Source organism: Macaca fascicularis, chromosome 13 (genome assembly GCF_037993035.2).
Source record: "Macaca fascicularis isolate 582-1 chromosome 13, T2T-MFA8v1.1".
Classification (NCBI taxonomy): domain Eukaryota; kingdom Metazoa; phylum Chordata; class Mammalia; order Primates; family Cercopithecidae; genus Macaca; species Macaca fascicularis.
The window spans coordinates 21166495-21184796 of NC_088387.1; the positions used below are offsets into that span (position 1 = coordinate 21166495).

The 18302-nt window shown below is 42.7% G+C and overlaps 1 protein-coding gene across 3 annotated transcripts in view; it reads left to right on the plus strand.

Moving 5' to 3' along the window:
• Nucleotides 1-18302, plus strand: part of LOC102116898 (immunoglobulin kappa variable 2-30) — a 970872-nt gene that overhangs the window by 10654 nt on the left and 941916 nt on the right. For 2 of the 3 annotated variants that reach the window (XM_065527513.1, XM_065527516.1), the window contains exons 1-2: nt 12864-12934; nt 13364-13675. The exons of the other annotated variant lie outside the window; for it this stretch is intronic. In XM_065527513.1, coding sequence (XP_065383585.1) covers nt 12886-12934; nt 13364-13675 — 361 coding nt within the window. In that variant the 5' untranslated portion in view covers nt 12864-12885. Of the gene's footprint in view, nt 1-12863; nt 12935-13363; nt 13676-18302 lie in introns of those variants that run through there. 3 annotated transcript variants of the gene reach the window in all.

Here is an 18302-nt window from a genome sequence, read left to right on the forward strand (position 1 = left end):
ACTCCTCTGATTTGTCCAATGGGAGCCTCATTCACACTGGCTCTGAATACCTGCTGTTTTTACACCATCATTCTCTGAGTACTTTGTTAGTTTCTGGCACTAGACGATACAGGCTCATCTTCCATTTCCCCTGTTTTAGACCTGACATCAACCATTTCTCCAAAGATTACTGATTCCTTTTAGTAGAAATTGGTATTCAGAAAAGTAAGATCTACACACTAAATGTGCTCAGTGGGGCTGATGTGTCATTGCTTCTAGAGAAAATGAGCTATTATCTGTCTATCATCTATCTATCATCATCATCTATTCATCTATTTTTTACCTATATCTACATAAACCATGAATTGGCACTGATATAGCTACAATCCAGAGTCATAGAGTTGATTCTAGTATGCTCTTATAAATATTTCTAACATTCCTCCCTGGGTATCTTGGCTCTAATTATCCTTACTACACTGACTTATGGGATCAACATATCTGTGCAACATTAATCTCCTGCTGCCATTGCCACCTACACTCTCCTTGCAGACAGCTTCCCTCATCTACCTCACAACCTGCATTAGCCCTGATGTCCTTTGCCAGCTCACTGTTAACTTTGACTCCTGCATGGGTGACCTTCTCAATCTATATGGGCACTGATGCTAGTACCACTGACTTTACCCCTTGTGAAGGACCCTGCTCATCCTGCTTCAGCTGTGACATCTGCGCTAGTGGGAGGATGGTGCCCCACATCCTGCACCTACGTGGGAATACCCTCCTCCCTCCGCTATAGCTTCAACACCTCTGGTAGGCTTCCCTCTCTTCCGCACAAGTGCCCTTTCCATACTTGTGTGGGTTTCACATCCTGTGCAATATTTTGCTGCATGGTTTTCTTTCTGAACCTGCTTTGGTCAAATGCTCTAAACCCAGTCATTAAGAACTGCTTTCTCTTAAAAACTGGAAGAGATTGGTCACATAGAGATATTCAGTTTATGGAACAGAGTAGATTCAAGACTAGACGTGAGCACGGGGTCTAGATAACATCTCAGATTCTGGAAGAAATTAGCTTAAGAATGATGGAAGGCACACATATGAATCCAAGTTGCTCAAGAAACATCTAGCATGGGAATGCATGATGGCACACAGAGCTAGAAAGTAGCTGTGACTTTTCAGAAGTGGATGGAGAAAATTTCTGATGTTGGCCTAGATGAAAGAAGTAGGAAATAAAATGTAGAAACAGAGGAAGGCAATCACATGTCTGAGATCAGAGGTTAACCATGCCATTTACCCAGTGGCTGGACCCTTCCTTGCAAGGCGGTACACTTCTTTCACATATTATGTGTTAACATTTTCCTTTCTCTTGTTTCTAATACATAAATCTGTCCTTCTATCCATCCATCTATGAATCCATCCGTCTTTCTTGTACCTCATTGCATCTCTGGCTGATAGTGCTGATGATTGACAACATCAAGGGCTCTAGAGGATCAGCGCAAAGAAGAAGTCTCTCTGGCCTCAGAAATATTCATTAGCACCGAATGCAGGACACTTTTACAATTTATTGCAGATTCTGGAGATGTGCTTCTCCAACAGGCCAGGTCTTGGACGGGAAGCTAGCAAGAAAAGAAGGTCTTCTACTTACAAAGTAGAAGAGTCATCTCTTTGCAAGACAGTAGACAGATTCTGTTCTGTGGCCCCCAGAGAGAAACATGTTCTCTGCTGACAAGTGTATGCAGGCATGATCAATCTGATGACCCCTGGGAGACACTAGGCCTGTGCAATATTATGGAGATAAAGTCATTCTTGCAACTGTTGAAATTTTCATGTTCAAAAAGGGCACAGCCAACTTCCTGAAGACTTATATACAGACTGGTCAACACCCTTTGCAAGAGTCAGTCCCAATCAAGACACAGCATGGACATGAGAGTCCCAGCTCAGCTCCTAGGGCTCCTGCTGCTCTGACTCCCAAATAAGTAAGGAAAACACTAGGAACTTACTCAGCTGGTGTGGTCACTACTGCCTGGCTATTCAGGAAAGTCCTCTCATAACATGGTTAATAGTGTTAATAGTTTTGTTTCCCATCTCGGGTGCCAGATGTGACATCAAGATGACCCAGTCTCCATCCTCGCTGTCTTCATCTCTAGGTGAGAGTCACCATCACATGACAGGCAAGTCAGGCAGGGCATTAGCCATGTTTTAGCCTGATACTAAGAGAAGCCAGGAAAAGCTTCTGAGCTCCTGATCTATGACACATCTAATTTGCAAACCTGGGTCTCATTGCAGTTATGTGGCCGTGGATCCAGGACAGATTTTATTCTCACCATCAGCAGCCTGCAGCCTGAAGTTGCTGCAACTTTTAACTATTGGTCAACAGTATAAAGATGACCCTCTCACAGTGTTACAAACCCAATAAGCTCCCCCAAGGAAGCAGATATGTGAGGCTGGGCTGTCCCAACTGCTTCTCCTGCTGCCTCCATCTGCTGAGAGTGTTTCTCAGACACAACCACACTCTGAAGGTCGCTGAATAGTTTTCATAGAAGGGGTAAGGGAGGTGTCTCTACATCCTTAGTTTCTTTTATCCTCCTCAGCCGCAGCAGCAGACATACAATGCCTCTCCTAATTTCACAAAAGACTCATTACCTATGAGGACTCTGGGTTACAGCATTGGTCCAGGTTCACACAACAAAAGAGAAGCCATTGTAGGGTAACCCAAATAGAAAGTTTTTCTAATATGGGAAACTGATGTCTAAATTACAACTTTTCAAAGACCAGAGGATATAATGGTTAGGAAACCAGAAAGGCAAAAGGAGTGTTGGGAAATCTACTTCAAGAAGCAATGGTGGCCAGGCAAGGTGGCTCAAGCCTATAATCCCAGCACGTTGGGAGGCCGAGGCAGGCAGATCACCTGAGATCAGGAGTTCAAGACCAGCCCGGCCAACACAGGGAAGCCCTGTCTCTACTAAAAATACAACAATTAGCTGGGCATAGTGGTGGGTGCCTGTAATCCCAGCTACTCAGAAGGCTGAGGCAGGAGAATCGCTTGAACCAGGGAGGTGGAAGTTGCAGTGAACAGAGATCATGCTATTGTACTCCAGCCTGGGCAACAAAAACAAGGCTCCATCTGAAAAAAAAAAAGAAAAGAAAAGAAAAGGAAAGGAAAGGAAAGGAAAGGAAAGGAAAGGAAAGGAAAGGAAAGGAAAGAAGAAAGAAAGAAAAGAAAAGAAAAGAAAAGAAAAGAAAAGAAAAGAAAAGAAAAGAAAAGAAAAGAAAAGAAGAGAAGCAATGATAATAATGAAGAGTTAACTACAGACAGTCCAGTATGGTCACTCGCTCCCCAGCTCTCAAAATTAGTTCACTTAGAGGACGGCCCCAGGATAGGTTGAGATACGCTTCTAAGTATCATCAGCAAGTTGGGATCATAGGAAGAAAACTTCATTAGGTCACGGAGTCAACAGAAAAACGAAGAGTTTTTTTTGTTTGTTTTATTTCATTTTATTGCATAAAATGTATAACTATCATTTGAGAAACAAAAGAAACAAATGCAAGTAAGTAAATACAATTTAAAAAATAAAAACATGCAAAATTGCGGCACCACCTTAGATGAACACAATGAAAACCTACATTTTAGGAAGCTAACAAGTGACTCATGCAAAGTTCAAGAACTACGCTTTAAGAAATATTTACTTTAGATGAAGAGATTGTTCCACCATATGAGGAGATTTATGGAAATTTCTATTTCCACATATTGAAAAAATACATCCATCTTTACTTCCTAATTAATGAAAAGTTAAAATTGAAAGCATTTGAGAGATTGTGAAGGATAAGAAACATAATTATTTATCAATATCATTATCAAATATTTGCCTGTGCATGTTGCTTTGGGGATTTTGTTCAGTCCTGTCACTTAACATGGTAATGTGTACTGTGTCATCATTGCCCTTCAGGCTTGAGCTCAAATGAAACACAATTCACACACTGGAGATAAGCTCAGTGCAGCTCAGATAAGTGGCAGTAGAAACACCCAGGTGAGCTCTGTTGGATCAGCTAAAATCACTGACATGAAAATCTATGAACATGAAAATAAACGCTTGATATTATAAGCTACTGAGTTTTGAGTGGTTAGTTACCAACCATTATTGTGCAAATACTCACTATTACAATATTTCCACATCTGCCCATATAGATATATGTATTTTATTAAAATGTATGGACTTTGTCTAAATTTTAGCAGTGTATTCATAAAGATTAAAAAGAATTAAAAGAGTAATATTTGAGTAAAAATAGTAACATCACAAATATCATTTGAGTAAAAATAGTTACATCATTTATAGAAATCTCCACATGTGTTTCTAATATACATGTAGGTATATAGGCAGTGTATTTTTTAGTATATCATTAGCTGCACATATTTATAATTGTATGTATTCATGTGAAAATAAGGTTACAATTACAGGTTAATCAAGGTGTTTCTGTATGTTTCTGAATTATTTCTGCATTTGGAGATACAATTTTGCCTTCATATTTGTGAGATTTGTACTTGACTGATATCATACCACTGCCAGATCAAGGATGTCCTGGCAGAGTGGAAAACACAACACTGGGTAAAATTCAAGAGTTACATGTCATGGTCACTTTGCAAAGAGCGATTGGCAATTCGATGACATTGACTGCTGGTTTTGACAGCTTATCAGATCTTACAAGAAACATAGCTGAAGGATTACAGACAAAATTACTTTACAAAAGCTATGGCTAAACCTTTCAAAATGAACCCAGATTGAAGTCAATGGTTTTCCAAGTTAATACCCATCTAAAGGCCACTACTGAGCAGGAGGCTACCAATAATTAAGATGTTCCAACACATGAACGTTGGCCAGTCACCTTCCCAGCTTTCCCACTGAGGTCCACACAAGGGCTCAGCAATATGTATTTCAACTAAGGAGGCTCACATGACTACTGGCACTTGTTAAGTATCCAACTTTCCAAGAACTACAACCTTTCCTGAACACCTAACATTGTAACACACATCAGAGATCAGACTAACCACCGTGGTGAAGATGATTACAATGGGCCAGCAGGACCACACAGTCTCTCCCATAGTGGTAAAACCCTAAGCATAAGCCTTCATCCTAGGCTGATTTTATAGTGAGGGTTGGTAGTGCCAGCGGCTACACTCTCCTCTGTGGTCTGTTATGTGTGAAGTGCAGTCTATTTCCAGGAAACTTTTGCAGGGCTGGAGTCCTGCATGGGACTTCAGTCCTTTGAAAACTTTTCTTCACGACACAAATCTCTCAATCCTTAAATTCATTCTGAAATGCTATTTCTAGCTCAAGCCTGTAAAGGACTTTATCCAGAGTATAATCTTTGAATCTATTCTCTACAGGAGGTGTTTTTAAAGGTAGAGAACTAAGCAAATAAAAAAGAACCCATATCCAAGGAAATAATAATAACAGTAACAGGGACAACAGAAACATAATCTACAATACCAATTGCCATCTACTGAAGTCTTGAAGACTTCTTGTGTGTTGAATGCTGCACTAAGGGCTGGACCAACGGCATTTTCTAACCTGACCACCTTGGCATGGGCTGCTTAGTGCACGGAGGAGGAGGCTGGTGGTCTCTGCAGTTCCGAAGCCCAGCCCCTTCCGCGGCTGTTATGCATGTCTCTCCCAGGCACCCTGCTGTCCAGAGTTCATATCACTGCGTGGGGTAGGTCTGTGAAAGAGCAGCTCAGTTAGGACCCAGAGGGAACCATGGAAGCTGCAGCTCAGCTGCTCTGATTCTTGTTACTCTGGTTCCCAGGTGCAGGAAACACTGGATGGTTCTGCATGTCGGTGAAACTCTGTCAACCTTGTTGAGTCCTGTTACCTGGCACCACCTGCTGGGAAGGCACAATGATTAAAGCCCAATGTAGATCAATGGTCCTGGATGCACTGGGAAGACAATAGGTATGATCTAGTGTTCGTGTGTGACATGTCTGTTTTATTCCAATTTCAGATACCACCAGGGAAATAGTGATAACGCAGTCTCCAGCCTCCTTGTGTTTATCCCTAGGGCAAAAAGCCACCATCACCTGCAGAGCCAATTAGAGTATTAACAGCTCCTTAGCAGGGTATCAGTGGAAACCTGGGCAGGCTCTCAGGTTCCTCATCCACGGTGCATCCACCAGGACCACCAATGTCCCAGCCTGGTGGAGAGGCAGTGGGTTTGGGGCAAACTTTAGTCTCATTATGAGCAGGCTGGTGCATGCAGATTTTGCACTTTAACACTGTTATCAGCATAGTAGTGGGTATTCCACAGTGATTCCACAGGAAACCAAACGTCCACAAGACTGCTGGTGTTTTTTTCTCAAGCCTTCTGTTTACTGAGAGAAAACAATGGAGACTTCAATAAATAGAAGTTTATACCACATTCATGCATTATAAAACTTAATATTGTGAGTAACATAATTCTCCCTTAATTAATTCAATACAGTGACAAAATTAAAATCCCAGAGGACTTTTGTGAAATTGAAATTACATTTCACATGTATATATAATATATACACACACATATGCACAGACTATATATATACATACTGTATACATACACACTATATATATGTGTATATATATAGTGATGTGTGTGTATATATATAGTGTGTATATATCTATATATATAGATACATATATATCACACATGCATTTAAAAAGGCCAAAAATGGCCATTGGAGTCTTGCATAAGAATAACAGGCCGGTCTGGGTGCCTTGGCTCACTCCTGTAATCCCAGCAATTTGGGAGTCCGAAGAGGGCAGATCACCTGAGGTCAGGAGTTTGAGACTAGCCTGACTGACATGGAGAAACCCTGTCTCTACTACAATACAAAATTAGTCAGGCGTGGTGGCCCATCCCTGTAATCCTAGCTCCTCAGGAGGCTGAGGCAGGAGAATTGTTTGAACCCAGGTGGTGGAGGTTGCAGTGAGTCGAGATCGCATCATTGCACTCCAGCCTGGGGAACAGAGCCAGACTCAATCTCAAAAAAAAAAAAAAAAAAAAAAAAAAAAAAAAAAAAAAAAGAGAGAAAAACAGGGCAGGCGTGATGGTTCATGGCTGTAATGCCAGCACTTTGGGAGGCCGAGGCAAACATATCGCTTGAGGTCAGGAGTTAGACCACCATGGCCAACATGGTGAAACCATGACTCTACTAAAAAAATACAAAAAATTAGCCAGATTCCTGTAGTCCCAGCTGCTCAGGAGGCTGACGCAGGAGAATCACTTGAACCCAGGGGGCGGAGTTTGCAATGAGCCAAGATCATAGCCCTGAACTCCAGCCTGGGAAACATAATAAGACTGTCTCAAAACAAAACAAAACAAAACAAAAAAACAAAAAAGGAACAAAATTGAAGGAATAACACCAGGCAATAACAAACCCTGCTACAAATAACACTAATTAAAATATTTTGATTTGGTGAAGGGTGAGGACTTTAACCCTGTGCAATGGGTTAGATAATCCAAATACAGATCTGCGTATATGTAGTTACCCAATTTACAGTAAAAGTGTTACCACGGGCCAGGCACAGTGGCTCATACCTGTAATCCCAGCACTTTGGGAGGCCGAGGTGGGCAGATCACGAGATCAGGAGTTAGAGACCAGCCTGACAAACATGGTGAAACCACATCTCTACTAAAAGTACAAAAATTAGCAAGGCATGGGGGCACATGCCTGTAATCCCAGCTACTGAGGAGGCTGAGGCAGGGGAATCACTTGAACCTGGGAGGTACAGGTTGCAGTGAGCCAAGATTGCACCACTGCACTCCAGCCTGGGTGACAGAGACTCTGTCTCAATAAAAAAGTGTTACCATAGACCATTCCTACTGAAAGAGAAAAATATCTTGGTCAGGTAATTTAAAACAAGAGACATGTACTTTCTCACAATTCTGAAGGCTGGGAAGTCCAAGGTAAAGGCATTGGCAATCTTTTCATCCCATGAGGGCTGCTCCAGCTTCCAAGATAGTGGCTTGTGGTTGTGTCCTCACATGGTGGAGGTGGAAGGGCAAAAGAGACAAACTCTGTGTGAAGCTACTTTTATTGCGTGTTCATCCCATTTACAGGAGTGGAACCATCATGAATAATCAGCTCCAAAAAGCCCCACTTTCTAATATTGTGGCATAGGGTAAACAGGAATCTTGGATGAGATGCAGATATTCAGACCAGAGCAGTAATCAGTAGAGAAATATATAATAAGTAATGGTATTGGATCAATAATATATCTATATTACATAAAAATGAATCTTGACCTTTACATTTCACCTCTATATTATATAAATATCAACTCTAAATGAATCATAAACTATAATATAAGGGCAAAATCATAAAGTTTGTAGTAAAGAGCATAAAAACATACATCAAAAACAGGTGCAGAAAGAAATTTCTTAAAGAGGACACAAAGCACCAGGCACAAAGACAAAGATTCATAAATTAGGTTTTATTTGTATGAATTGCCTTTTACAGGGTTTTAAGCAAATAAATTAACAATATTATTTGATGAATACATATAGAAGAAATTAACTACAGAGAGGAAAATCCAATTATAAAGAATATGAGATTCAGAATTCTGATTAACTGGAGGGAGATAGGCATATGGCATCATGGAAACCTCATTGAGAGATACCCTTTTAGAGGAACCTGTAGGATGGTAGGTGTTGTGACAGTCATCTTGAAGGCCATAACTGGCATCAGTCATCCTTGTCGCCCAAACAACTCATATCCCACTTACATGTTAAATGCTCTAATTCTCACCCCATCAAGCCTAAGTATTATTCCATGATAGTGTCAGGGTAAAGTTCAAAATATCATCATCAAAATGATGTCCTGGGGAACTGATGTCAGCAAGATACCAGAGTAAGGGTTACCAGGCTTCACCCCTCACAAAACTCAGCAATTTGACAGTTATCCAAGAAGGCTAATATCCTGGGAGGGGCGAAGAGTTCAATTCCAAACATGCAGCAACAGGATAGAGTAAAAAGCTAAGAATAAGCACATGCAAAGGATGGCTGGAAGCTGATGGCACACCTGGGAGCCCTCCTACCTCTAGGAACAAAGAAAGGGGAAGCAATTGCTATCAGCCAGCGGTGGTGCCACTGTGGGCCCCATAGCCTGTGCTGTGGGAGGACCCTGCAGCCTTTGCTGCTGATAACCTCAGCAGCCACCCGGGCAATCCCCCACCATTCAACTTTCCAAGTGGAGGCCCTTGAATGTTTCTTGTCCAGGATCACAGCAGCCTGCTCCACAGGGGCCACTGGTGCTTTTGCCTGGGTGGTAACCTGCAGCCATAGTCGCGCACACCCCAGAGAGGGAGATGTTGCTATACGCACTCTCCAGTAAGGAGCCATTGTTGTGTCTCCTGTGACAGGGCTACTTCCCAGCCCCTTGGCAACAACCTTACCCTCTGCGCTGCCCCAGACCCAGGCCTCAGGGTCTCACCCCGCACTGGCAACTCCAACACTATGTCACCTCTATATGGACTATCCCATGTCCAGCTCCAGACCCACTGTCACTGCAAGGGTACCCTCGCTCCAGACCTCGTCACTGTGGCTGCTCTGGAAATTGCCAAAGACATCAAATAAATTGAGATGTGGTTATGGGCACACCTCAGAGATGTTGCTGGTCTAGTTTCCAATCACTTCAATAAAATGAATATCATCATAAAGGGAGTGACACGCATTTATGGTTTTCCAGTGCCTGTAAAAGTTACGTTGACACTATCCTGTAGTCAATGAAATATATAGTAGTAGTATGCCTAAAAAGTGCACATACCTTAATATTTTTAAAACATTGTTGAATAATACTGTCATAGAGACAGGAAGTAAGCACCTACCACTGGAAAAATGGCACCAAAAGACTTGCCAGAGGCAGAGTTGCCACAAACCTTCAATTAGTAAAAATCACAGTATCTATAAAGCACAATAAAGCAAAACACAATGAAAGGAGATATGGCTGTATCTTGAAAAAGGATGAGAGCTTTGGGTAAAGACAGTGTTAGGTTTTGAAGGGAAGGAATGGGTTAAAGAAAGACAGAGAGAGAGTTGGCGGCTCTACAGCAAAGCAGGTTTTATGTCCAGCACAAGACTGTGGAGGTGGGGGACTAGCTTAATACCCACTGCCGCTTAGGGGCTGGGGTACTTACAGGTATGGGTGTGAGGGTTCTGGGCAGTACGACTTGCTGCCCCACAGGACGTTAATAAGATATTCCTGTGATCAGGCAGTTATGCCAAGGATGTTCTTTGGACCCTTTGCCGAGCAGGGTGTGACAAGAATGTTTCTTGGGCAAACTGTCCAGCAGAAGACGAGAGGGATGTCCCTGTAGTCAGGTGGTTAGGCAGGATGCCTCTCACAGTCCCAACCCCCGTGGAATGTCTCACTTTGACCAAGGTCTACAAAATGGCGAGTGGCTTACAAAATGGTGCACTTCAGGCTAACAGATAGGAAAAGTCTATGGCCTTTTGCCTGGAACAGCTTTTTTTCACCCTAGCTTCATCCACAGGAATTTTAGAAGTCTAGCTTTACTAACTGAAATGGCAGCAACAACTGGAAGCTTGTTGCCCAAGGGGATTGACTTGAGCTGGGATGGAGAGTAGAACAAAAGCCTTCAGTGTTTTCAGCTAATGGTGCTGAACTCTGCAGGAAATGCCCAGAAAAAGCCCGGAGTTTAGCAAGTCCAAGGTGATGTCCCTGGTTGGGGAGAGTGGTACACCAGTTAAAACTTGATAATGGATTACTGGAAACCATGCAGTCATAGAATTGTGGAGATCATCCCTGCACGCATTCTTAGAATGAGCAGATGTGACTGAGCAATTGCATATTTGAGTGAAGAGACCCAAGTGGGCCCAGTGAATAAAAAGGAAGGAGGTGTCTTTTATGTTCACGCTTCAAGCCGCACACATACACATTGGTAGAAAGTAGATGATTGAGCTCAAGGAGTTTGAGCAACACAAATGCCCAAGTTACTGGTGAGTACTAAACTATGCAGACACAGGTACGGCTAAAACTTCAAAGGAAGAAAAGTAGAAATATCAATGGTCAAACAACTAGTAAGGTATAGATTCTGCAGCATAAGTCTAGGCAAGCTATTGAAAGGAAATTCAACACTCTTAGAAAAATAAAACAGAATCCAGAATTATGTATTAGTTGAGACATGTACAAAAATATATTATCTACAATGCTCATTTTTCCATAAAAATTCCTGAAAAGAAAGAGAAAGTCATAAACCATATTGAGATAAATCAGTCAGTGGAAGCTGACTCTGACTGTTCCTAAATACTGGATTTTGCTAAGAGTTTCAAGTGGTTGCCACATAAATGCTTCAAAGAACATTTAAAACCCTGATCAAGGACTGAAAAAGGAAAATATAAAGACAATGACTCAAAGAATGGGGTCTCTCAATAGAGAAAGGGAAACTATGGAAAAGGACCAAATAAGAATTCTAGTTGAAAAATATAAAAACAGTATGGAAAATTCACTGGATAGGGCAACAGGAGTTTAAGTTGGCAGAAGCATCAATGAAACTGAAGATAATTTAGTAGAAATTATCTAATCTGAAAAAAAAGAAAATAAAGAAAAATAATCATGACTTTAGAGGTTTATCAGTCAATGTGAAGAACACCAGCAAATGCGCAATGAGTCAGAAAGGAGAAGACAGAGAGAAAGTGGCCAAAAATATTTGGAGGGGTGACAAAAGCTTGCAAGAATCAATGAAACACATTCATCTATAGAGAAAAAAAAAATCGAAAGAACTTATTCCGGACAAACACAATGATACACATAACTATACATATTATAATGAAAATGCTGAACCAATGACAAGGAGAAAATCTCAAATGTATCAAACATAAAACGACTCTCTGTATACAGAAATACAGTGATAAAATCATCAGCTAACTTTTCATCATGCCCAAAGGAGGCTAGAAAACAGTGGAATGATATGTTTAAATGCTGGAAAACAAAAAACAAAACACACAAAAAAAAACCCAAGGATTCAATATCCACTGAAAGTATGCATTCAAAATAAAGGTAAAGGAAAAATATTTCGTGATAAACAAAAATGAAGAGAAATGATTACTTAAAGACGTGTTCTTTAGAAATTCTCTAGGAAATTCTTCAGATTCACAAAAAATAACAGCAGACAGTAACTTGAATCCATAGGGAGGAAGGAAGGTCTCAAAAGTACTAGGGGAACAAAAACAAAAAAAGAGCTAGACCAAAGAAACATGTTTACTTCCATTCATATGAGGTTTCACGTAGAGAAATCCAATCTATCTGGATAGACGTCAGAATGCCAGTTTCCTTCACTGGGATTGGGAAACGGCTGTTCCCTGAAAGGTAGGTACATGAGGGAAGAATCTGGAGATTCTAAAGTATTCTACAGTTTAATCTGGGTGGAGTATATATGTAAAACTTTATTCAGTTGCATTATTTAACATTTCTGTCCTTTACTTTGTGTGTGTTTTATTTCAATTTTTAAAAAATTGAAAGGCCAAATCTGAACTCTTTTAAACAAAAATGAACGAAAGCATAAGAATTAGTAAATTTTTGTGGAAACTCAGCCTTATTAACAAGAAGTATAAAATGTACCTGGGAAAGTGCTATGAAACAAGAAATCTGTTAGAGAAGACAGAAGGAAATGCTTCAATTTCTCCCACATGGGCAGCATAGATTTTACGCCTATTGGTTTCCCTCTGAAGAGAGAGATATTTTGAACAGAGAAGTCATTTTGTTCACAAGAGAGGCTCCCACCCTCCCCTTGGCTCTTTCCACCCCACTGCACCCACCAGGTGATTTGCATATTGTGCCCTAGGGAGGACCTTCCCTTGGGAGTCTGAGATAAAAGCTCAGCTCTAAGCTTGTCTTGACTGATCAGGACTCCTCAGTTCACCATGAGGCTCCCTGCTCAGCTCCTGGGGCTGCTATTGCTCTGCGTCCCCGGTAAGCGCAGAAGGGAGATGAGGGAGGAGAATGGGGTGTAAAGGTGAGCTCTGGGGGTCCCACTGCCTCCTATGAGCAGTGAGCTGTGGGGGCCTCACTACACTCCTATGTGTGTTCCTTTCATGTATTGCACGTGCACATCTTGTCCTCCAGGATGGGGCTTGTGATGTTCAGATCTGTGAGAATGAGGAAGATACAAGAAGAAGCAAGGATCTGTGCTCTGGGGAAGACTGACACAGAAAGAGGGGATGGTGTGGGGTCTTCTGGAGACCACTTTGCGCCATGGATTCCTAGAGTTTCATTTTGAAATGTTATATTCTTGAAATATGAACAAATAAATATATGGCCTGCAACAAACAACAAATCAAAATTTATGAAAATGATGCATAAAGTATCTACATAACCTTGCTCTCTTTGTATTTATTTCAGGATCCAGTGGGGATGTTGTGATGACTCAGTCTCCACTCTCCCTGCCCATCACCCCTGGACAGCCGGCCTCCATCTCCTGCAGGTCTAGTCAAAGCCTTGTACACAGTAATGGAAACACCTACTTGAGTTGGTATCAGCAGAAGCCAGGCCAACCTCCAAGGCTCCTGATTTATCAGGTTTCTAACCGGTACTCTGGGGTCCCAGACAGATTCAGCGGCAGTGGGGCAGGGACAGATTTCACACTGAAAATCAGCAGAGTGGAGGCTGAGGATGTTGGGGTTTATTACTGCGGGCAAGGTGCACACCTTCCTCCCACAGTGGTACAGCCCTAAACAAAAACCTCCCTATGGGGTGGCCCAGCTGCCCACATGTGGTACTTGACTGGGGTGCAGCTCAGCAGGGTCTCAGAATCTGCGTAAGAGGAAGATGCTGGAGAAGCAGGGGACAATTCACAGCTGAGGACTCTGGACTTTGAGAGCCCAGCCACACCGCAAGCACCACTCCTTTATGCCCTGGCAGTTGCCACAACCTTGACTGTCATAAGCAGCAGGAGAATGAGGGGTCCAGGTGCCCTGGGAGTAAGCAAGCAAGATGGAAGGGAGAGAAGAATGAAAGCTCACCCTAACGCTCCCTGCCTTGTGTACATTTGCCAATTAAATGTAATCAGCAGAGCAGACAGACCATTGACACAGATTGTGACTATCCATGTTGGATACATCTTCGGGTTTAGCAGTTGAGGACATTTGATAATATTTAATATTGGTATTTTGCCAGTTTTCTAACTTTCTGCTTCCCCTATTGTCCCACTCCCAAAAGGCAGTAGAGACAACAATCTATACTAGTTACCGTAAGGGGAAGCTGGCTGAGGATAGTCAGTGAAAACCTTGATTTTGGAGTATCAAATAGATTTTTGTAAATTCATGGAAGATACAAGATCCTAATGCTAAAACTGTTTAATTAGCCTTAGTTACCTTTTAATGATAGAAAAAATGCAGGGATGAAAGCTTGAAGGAAACATAGGAGAGGTCAGCTTCAGTTAAACTGCCCTTGGCCTTTGGTAGGTAGGGATGTGGATGGTGGTGGAGTTGGCAGTTCATGATGTGGACCCAGGAGGCCTGATATGTTTTTTGTGAAGAATCACAGAGTTGAAGGCACCACTACCTGGCTTCCTGGGTGGAGCCTGCATCACTGTGAATTTCCTGGGAAAATAGTGCTTTAGGAAGCGTTTTAGATCTGCAACCACCAAAGGGTTACTGAAATCCCTGTGGAAAGACACCTGAGGTCATGTTGCTCATATCTTGTCAACCCAACACAGCCAAACAGAGCATCTGAAACTCATTCTGGCCCTAGAGACTGCTGGTTGGGTCTGGAGATGTCACAAGCACTGACATGCTGAGCAGAAGGCCTAGCAGGGTCTACACCAGCAGGGGGCGGGCAGTGGGGGTGGAGACCGCTGTCCCTGACTCAGACATGTATTCGGGATGCTCTGTGCAGCCTTGGGGATTGGGGGAGCACATTGTATCTGTGGGAGTTTTATGTCTTCCTCACCCAGCACCTCCATCCCTGGCTGCTGACTCAGACCTCAACACGTGTCCCATAGAAAGCACGGGGCACATGTAGAGGCTGCCCTGTGCAACCCCCAAGGCTCAGCTGGATTCTCCTTTCCCAGGAGAGCTCCTCTGCCTGTGCCAAGTCAGAGCTTGTGTCCATAGGCAAACTTGGCGGCTGTGGCATCCACTCCTCATTCCTTCCACTACTTTCTAACGTCATTAAAGTCTAACTTTGGTATTCCGTTATTTTAAATGGTTTGTACTTTTTGCAGTGGTTGTTTTGGCCTTTCCACTTTTATCTACTTCACTGTACCTGAGAATGAAGATTCCTTCCATTGTTTTAACACAAGTAAATTTTAGAAGTCACTACGTTGGTACTATTTGGTCAAAAAAAAAGGAAAATATTTTCAAACAATAAATGGAATGTATTATTTTCACTGTATCTGGTCAGTACTTGGACATAACCCTGATTCCCACATTCTTGTAATAGTGATATAAAAAATATACGCTTTACAGAGAGTCAGTTTAAAATAGTGCTCTATGAATATCTGTGAATTAATAATGAGCCTGTCATTTGCCTGCTGTGGCATGGTATGACTAAAGTAAAACGATGTTACAATCAACGGGATAAAGTAATCCAGATTTAAAGAAGTGTGTTATATTAGAGACGATTTTCTATTAAAGATAATGGATTCCATGAAAAGTATAATTAAATCTGTAGCTTTAACCGGACAGACCAAACAGACAGTAAAAATTATGTTTATCGCAAGTGGTGTATAAGACCAAATTTGTGACAAGTCTCCAGAGCATATTTTTACACATACCAACAAGTAAGGACACGCATACAATCAAAATTTTATTCATTTCTTCATCACAGGCACCAGTTTGCAGCCTGGAGATGCTGCATGTTCTCCTGTGAGCGGAACAATCACCAGCACCCTGCACAGCCTGAGGACCTCAAACATAGCCTCCCTAGGATGCTCAGCCTCTCAGTGCAGCACCAGTAACTGCAGTGCCCCGAGATGGAGCCCACAGCTTCGCCTGAAGAGTCTTTGAAAAAGAGGCCATGAGTCCTCACTTACAGGCATGGGCTCTGCTTCTCTGTGAACAGGGCCAGGGCCCTCCGGGAAGCCTCCCAGAGCCTCTTCCTTCCTCCAAATATTGGGTGCTCAGGCCCCACAGATTCTCCAGGGAGTGGCTGCCATGTCCTCTCTGGAGCAGCCATGAAGTTCCCTGCTGTCCTCATGGCTTCAGGGATGCTCGTTCACGTCACTGGGAGGGGATCCTAGTGGGTCGTCATCTCACCTGCTGCCTCTGATGACCTTCAGGGAACTTCCTCCTCCTTTTGCCAAATGACCCCACTCTCACCAACCCTCTGGAGGAAGGAAAGCTGTCCGTACTGCACGATTTTTGCTTTTGAGCAAGTCAAGGCTCACAGGGGTCTCACACTTGCACAGCCCATATTAATATTACATGATTCCTATTTTCACTTTTCCTATCTTCCAGTTTTCTCTGCACACTTACTCGCCCTGCCCGTCCACTTTCTCTTGTGAAGCTGCTAATGTGGGTTTTTATTTCCAGGCTGATGTGACTTCTTTGCTGCAATACTAGACATGTGCTCATCACATGCCCACATTTTTAAGAATAAAATATTTTGAGCACAATTTGCTCTTGTTGTACTCGTATGTCAGGGTGGCAACTCAGGGGATTGGTCTGAAAATGTATTTGCTAAAATGCATGAACATTTCTAGAAATTCAAGGTTATAAATTCAATGCCTTCTTGCATTCCACAAATTTTGATATGTGTTTTCTTTCACTTCAAATTTTTTGAAATGTCCATGGGATCTCAGGCAGTAAGCGCTGCTCCACAGACTGAATCGGCAGTGCAGTTTTTGTGACTGTTCCAGACGCTCTGCCTGGGGCCTGTTCTTAAGGCTTCCCAACAATTTTTGAGCTATTTAATATCCCATAATGAATCCCTTTATGCTTAGTGCAGTTGACATTTGTAACCAATACTAATGACCACTCTACACCGAGGGCATTGTTGCCTCCTTTTTTCCAGCTCTATATAATGCTTTCCAGGTGAACCTACTAGAGGAGGCCAACATGAATAACCTTCATGTCATCAAAAGTGTGTGACAAATTAGCTCAGAGGAGCCACCAGGTTTTCAGTCAGCTGCAGTATCTCATGACGCGAAAAGAGGAGACTGAGGAATCCACCTGTAATCCTTTAGTCAGTCTTTCTGCACCCTTAGGTAGGGTCTCCACATGCATGTACTCATCAGTGCTCTGAGGAATACTGAGGGAAGCATCCGGGGATAGCTTGGGCTTTCTCTGAACTCCCTCCTCTGTTTCTCTGTCTTTCTGGACCACCAATTCCTTTTCCTCTATTCAGGGACACTCCCAGGTACCTCATGGATTTCCTTTTCCTGCACAATGCTCTAGAAACTCTCCTCAGGGTCTCAGAGGGATCAATCCAAATTTCATCCCCTTTCATTTAAAACCTTCTGGGCTCAATATCCTTAATTTCTAATATCCAATTTGTTGAAAAGAATTGTTTCATGTATTTTGTGCTGTGTTTTAGTTAATCCAGGGAAGAGTGTAAATCTAGACCATTCTAATCTATTTTGGCTACAGGTTGAATATCTGGAAGCCCAAGTCTGAAGTTAGAAATTTGTTGCTCCTCAAGGTTCTTCATCAGCACCTGGCAGTGTGGGGATAGCAGGTCACGCTTTAGGGTTGCAATTGGGACTTTACTGCCATTGCCTCATCTCTTGCTTTTCCCACACCACACAAGGTCTCCTGAACACATATACAGAGAGTTCCCACACATTCACATGCCATCCTGCTTCCCAGCAGCAGTAACCTGGCCTCACTTTGTGCCTGTGGGGGAATGGCTACTGCACAGCTACTCTCAGGAGAATGAGCCCAGAGAAAGGGCCAACTCCCTGGAAGTTAGGGTTAGAGCATTTGAATTTGTAATTTCAGGGCCCCAAGTACCAGGGTGGGATGTAGAAGAAAATTGGCTCTATATTAGCACAATCTTTCTGTGGGAAAGACTGGAGGAGAGCCAGGTGAGGGGCCTTCACTTCTGGGGCCCAGAGCAAGAGGCCCCTCTTGTTGGGTGTGCATGTAGCTTTAAATGATGCGTTATTACTAAGACACTCGATAGCTCCATTGAAATCCAAGATTGGAGACCTCCAACCACCATGCTCTGTCAGTGTCCACAGGGCCCCTTTATGATCCAGCAGGTTGTTGAGGACTCCCCGGCCTTGATGAGTTGGCAGCAGAGCTAACTTTGTCTCTAGCCTCATCCTCCCTTCCTCCACGTCTTCCCTGAAACTCAGCAATTCCCCAGGCGAATTGATCTTGTCTTCCTCCTACTTTGA